Raw genomic sequence first — 5,661 nt, forward strand, 5'->3', positions numbered from 1 at the left:
TGAATTCAGCAGTGGGAAAGAGGGCAGGGTGAGTGATGGCAGCATTCACCCCCACAGCTCCACAGCTGTGTCAAAGCAGTGGCTCTGGCTAGGGCCATCCTGGGGGCGAATCGGGGTGACCGCCTCGGGCCCTACTCTTTGGGGGGCCCCACAGAGCCAGGCGCAGCAGCCGTGGCAACTCTGCGCTGCTGCTGGCTTCATGTCTGGCTGCTTGGCACTCCCCGCCAAATCTGCCGCTGAATCTGTCAGGTTCGGCCGCTCAGTGCCACCCCTCCCAACCGAATCCTCCACTGGCTTCCTCATGTCTGGGGGTGGGGCCCCACACAGGCTGATTTGCCCGGGCCCCGCACCCTGCTCGGGTCATCTCTGGTTCTGAAGAAGCTGTGCTGATAAGCCAGTGAGCTCAGAGAGTTCATTGTGTATGTGCTGCACAGCCAAAGCAGGAGTGGAAGGGGGGTGACTTCAATCCCCCACTCTACCCTCTTATCGATCCATTCATAGCCACTGACTGTCTATATTTAAAACCCTAACCTCAGGTGGGTGAATCTAGCCTGATATTGGAGGGTCTGTGAGCAGCAGGGTCTAAGGTCAAACCTACCTCCTAGCTTTCCATCCCCTGCTGCGTTTGGAATTTATCTGGTGTCACAGGCCACAAGCATATGACGTCCACTAGTAGGAAACCCACAGCTCCCTATTCCTTCTGAATCCCACTTCCTCTCTCTATTGCTCATAACTAGCGCCAAGCACAACAGGAAAGAAAAGTATTGTATAAACTACTTTCTAGACAGCTCCACTCAAGAGTTGGGAAGCACATAAAGATGTGGCATGGGTGTTTAAGTGTAGCCTTAGATTGACCCTCAGTAGCAGCATAGCGCATCAACATATCGAAGCAGTAGTTATGTTCTGGGAGGTTTACAAACTCTTTTAAGAATGAATGATGGGATCGAGTGCACACTTGACACCAAATTGGGTGAAGCTGCAGCCTCTCTGGATGTCAAGACCAGGATTCAGAATGACCTGGATAAACTGGAGAAATGGTTGAAAATCAATCAGATCAAATTAAACAGGGACAAGTGCCAAGTCCGGCATTTGGGTAAAATAATTCCATGTAGGTCTACAAACTAAAGAATAATTGGCAAGGCTTCAGTACTACAGAGAAGGACCCAGCGGTTACTGTGGCCTGTAAACTGAATGTGTGCCAACAGTGTGTTCTTCTTGCAAAAAACCCCAGCATAATAATAGGAGTGTCACTTGCAAATCAAGGAAAGTGATTTTTCCGCTCTATTCAGCATTAGTGGGGCCTCATCTGTAGTACTATGTCCAGTTTTGAGCCCTACACTGCAAGAAAGATGTGGACAGATTGGAAAGAGTAAGGCAGAGAGAAGCAAAAATGATTAGAGGCCTGAGAAGCATGACTTGTGAGGAAAAGCTGAAAGGGCTAGGGTTATTTAGTCTGGAGAAGAGAAGACTGATGAGGGATTTGATAACAGTCTTCAAACACCTGAAGAGATTATAAAGCGGATGGAGATTGCCTTTCCTCTGTGGCTGTAGAGGACAGGAATAGGAGCAATGGCCTTAAGCTGCAGCAGAAGAAATTTAGCTTGGAGTTTAGGAAAAACTTTCTTACTATGGGAATGGTCAAGCATTGGAACAGGCTACCTAAAGAAGTTGTGGACCCTTGATTCCCCAGAAATGTTGAAAATCAGGTTAGAAAGACACTTGCCTGAGTAGTTTAGTCATTGGTGATCCTACCTTGAGCAGGGGGCTGGACTAAATGACCTGCTGAGGTCCCTACCAGCACTACATGCCTATGATCCTAATGTCAAACAAATGTATTCAAGTGAGTTCCAGGTCATGTTCAGAGGTCAGGAAAACAGACCTTATGATGAGAGGCTGAGAGCAATGGGGCTATTCAGCCTGGAAAAGCGCAGGCTCAGGGGTGATCTGGTCGCCACCTATAAGCTTATCAGGGGTGCTCATCAGGATCTGGGGGAACGACTGTTCACCAGAGCCCCCCGAGGGATGACAAGATCAAACGGTCACAAACTCCACTGTAACCAGTTCAGGCCGGACATAAGAAAGAACTTCTTCATTGTCTGAGCCCCCAAGGTTTGGAATAGACTGCCGTTGGAGGCGGTTCAATCACCCACTTTGAACGCCTTCAAGACACATTTGGATGTTTATCTTGCTGGAATCCTATGATCCCTGCTGACTTCCTGCCTCTGGGGCAGGGGGCTGGACTCAGTGATCCTCCGGGGTCCCTTCTAGCCCAAATGTCTGTGAAATCTATGAAAAGTGATAGAAAAGTGAGTGTATACACGTGTGTATGAGTGGCTGCATGAGTGAATATGTTAAAAACAGCCCAATACACTTCTCCAGAACAAAGGCTCTAATTTTCTTTCTAATTACTAACTAAATTCATAGGGCTTGGTTTTGTTTGGTTTGACTTGGTTTCGTTTAACTTAAATAAAAACATTTTCCTAATTATCTTGCTAATAAATGTTTAATAAAGAGCATTGAGATACTCAGTGGCAGATGCTATGGAAATGCAAAATATGATGTAGTGCTGTTGTAGTCTAGTGATCTGAGCATAGATGAAAGTTAGGAGATCTGGATTCCCATCCCCACTCTGCAGCTGACTCACTCTATAGCTTTGTACATTTCCATAAAACAAGGTTAATGATATTTACTATGTTTCTAAAGCACTGTGAGTTTGGGATAGAAGACAACTGTATATGTTTTAAATATTGTTATTAGATTTTAAAAGCAACTAGCCTAATCTCAATTGTTCATCTCTAGGCAGTTTTATAAAATTCCAGAACTGCTAAATTTATGGTGGAACCAGGTAGATAGTATGCCAAAATGGTAAGGGAAAGATGGAAAGCTCAGAGCTTTTGCCCTATATCTTTAAATTGTCCAGCTCTGTGGCAAGTCTCCAACCTATGCCAACAGTCAAACATAGTATTTTTCCAGTATACAAGAGACTTCCAAATTAAAAGTGTTAAACCTGATCCTTGCAAACATTTTGAGACTAAATGGAGTAGAGATGGATTACATCACCCTTTCCTACAGGCAGAGGTCATTCCCATTGACTTATTTTCTGGCCTCTTCCAGACCACTAGCCATGTTACACCTGGAATCTGTCCCTTCAACAGCTGAGAATCTGCTGGGAGAAGGGGTTGCATAGTGTAAAGCATTGGTTTTCAACATGTGGTCCATGGACCCTTGGGGGTCCACAGGCTATGTCTAGGGGATCTGCAAAAGATGACTATGTTCAATCAAAAGTATGGCAATACCCAAACTCACAATTCAAAGGGGTCTGGCACTTCCGTTCAAAATTTCTCAAAAGGTCTGCACCTCCATCCAAAATGTTTTAGGGGTCCACAAATAAAAAATGGTTGGAAATCACTGCTGTAGAGCACAGCTGGGTGAGTGAGTCAGTGTTCAGATTGGTGCCCAATGAATTAAGGGACAACAGAGATGTGGATTTACAGGAGTCTTTGCCATGAACATTCAGAGTGGTATGGGGCAAAGGGTATGGAAGAAGCCAGCATCCCTGTAGGTGGCTGTATAATTCAACGTATACAGTGGTAAGATAGTAGTAACTAAGGGGTAAAGAGAGGGAGGATAGAGGGAGAAGATAACAATGACCTGAAATAATTCAATATGGGAAGCTATTAGATTGTTTTCTTGCTAAAATAAAGCCTGGGACACTTCAAGCAGAGGGAATCTTTTATTTACATATTTTCATTACATTATTGTAAACAAAGGTAATAGTTTTAAATTCAAATGCTTACTTTATTCCTCTTCAATTGTGTTTTTAATGAACCAGAAGAGTTTTCTATGTTGCCAAGAGAATATAAAAATTCTGTAGTTCTCTGAACATGACAAAATTTAAAAGAAGCTGATTTTCTTGAAGCATAATATTCAGGGGTGCATATACAAAAGCTAAATTCCATTTGAATATCAGTAGAATTGTGCTGAATTACTTGGAAATCTCACCTTAAAATCTCCAGTTCCATTGATTTTCCTATTAATTTAACTTTACCCTCAGGTGCATGTGGCTACAACGCACAGTCTTAGAAGGAACATTAACTTGTGGCATCAGTAGAGATTATTCTGACCACTGAATCTGATAAATTGATCATTTGTTCCAATTCCCTTCCAATCAAGTTATGGATTATTTACATCTTTGCTAGTAGTACTGGAGATTAGCCAGTAGGTGGCAAGCTTTACTGCAGACAAAGAATTTAGTAGGCAAAACCCTGAGAGAACCTTTTTCATCTTCTAAGTGTAGTGCCAAGTGTCTCACATTAAAAGACTTTAACCATGGGGTAAAATATTTGGCAGTAATTTTTCTAGTAATGTGATGCTTTAAAAGGGCTAATAATTGCTTCATGTGTCAGTCAGAGTAGATTTATTGTGATCAGCGTTTCATTTTATTTTTTCTAATGTTAAACATTAATTCTAAGAATCTCTGCCAGAGAGGGTCACTGCTTAATTGGTCAGCCATGGAAAAAAGGCTCATTCTCTACAGAACATAGCTCAAAGCATATGAGGACTCATGGGGTTATCCTGTATGCAACAATAAAATCTAGCTCCCAACATTAGCATTTTTCCTCCCCTACTCCTTTCCGTGTTAATTGTGCCATAAATCTCTTAACAGCAGCTGTTTAGCGCTCAACCTGAGGCAGTCTTTGCACTTGTGCCTTCTTACCCTCTGCCATGGGTCTCAGCCTGAGGGGAGATCGGGTTCCAAGGGACTCCCCAGGGAGGGTAAGCACTGAGCTTGAGCTCTATTGTTCCTAGTGCACAGATCTACTGCAGAGGGGGAAGTAATCTGCACCCCACCAAAAAGGTGCCAAAACTAGCACGTCATCGCCAAACCAATAAAGAGCAATGACAGCTGAGACCATAGGAGTTCTTGACCCACGTATCTACTCCCCCTCATGAAGTCATTACAACCAACAGAACTGTTGCATTCTGATAAGCTCTAGAACAGGAGTGACCAAGAAACAGCACATGGGGCCCTGTTCACCTGGCCCGTGGGGCTCTCAATGGGTCCAGAAATTTGGCAGTGTGGGGAGTGGTGGCAGCATTAATTGCCATGGCTCCCAGAAGCCTCGTCTGGATTACTGTGCGCAGTTCTGAGGTCAACATTTTTAAAAGAACATGGAGAAGTTAGGATCCAGAGACAGGCAGCAAAGATGATCAAGGGCTTGAAAGCAAGTCATACGAAAGAGAAACTGGAGGAGCTAGGCATCTTCACCTTGTGAAGAAGGCATTTAAGAGGGGACATGATAGCAGTCTTCAAATACTTGAAGGGCTGCCATAAAGAAGAGGAAAAGCACCTTTTCTCTTTTGCTGCAGAGAAGGGGACACAGACCAATGGCTTGACGTTGCAGCAAAGTAAGTTTAGCTTGAAGATCAGGAAAAACTTCTTCACAGTTAGAACAGTGAGGCAATGGAACAGACTGCCTAGGGAAGCTTGTGGACTCTCCATCACTGGAGGTTTTCAAGAAGAGGTTGGACAGCCACTGGTTGAGAATAATTTAGGCATAGCTATGCCTCTGTTCTGCTATGGGTATTTCTCATGCTTCTGGGTTTTTCTGGTTGCCCCTCCCCTCCCACCCCTGCATAGGTGGAGGGAGAAACATTTTT

At 44.0% G+C, this 5,661-nt stretch overlaps 1 protein-coding gene across 1 annotated transcript in view; it reads left to right on the top strand.

The window, feature by feature from the left end:
• The first annotated feature begins 930 nt into the window (after positions 1-930).
• Positions 931-5,661, top strand: part of CRB1 (crumbs 1, cell polarity complex component) — a 173,018-nt gene continuing 168,287 nt past the window's right edge. The window contains exon 1 of the mRNA XM_019528364.1: positions 931-1,093. Coding sequence (XP_019383909.1) covers positions 931-1,093 — 163 coding nt within the window. The remainder of the gene's footprint in view (positions 1,094-5,661) is intronic.

This window comes from Gavialis gangeticus, unplaced genomic scaffold (genome assembly GCF_001723915.1).
Source record: "Gavialis gangeticus isolate Ggan-Ray unplaced genomic scaffold, GavGan_comp1, whole genome shotgun sequence".
Lineage (NCBI taxonomy): Eukaryota > Metazoa > Chordata > Crocodylia > Gavialidae > Gavialis > Gavialis gangeticus.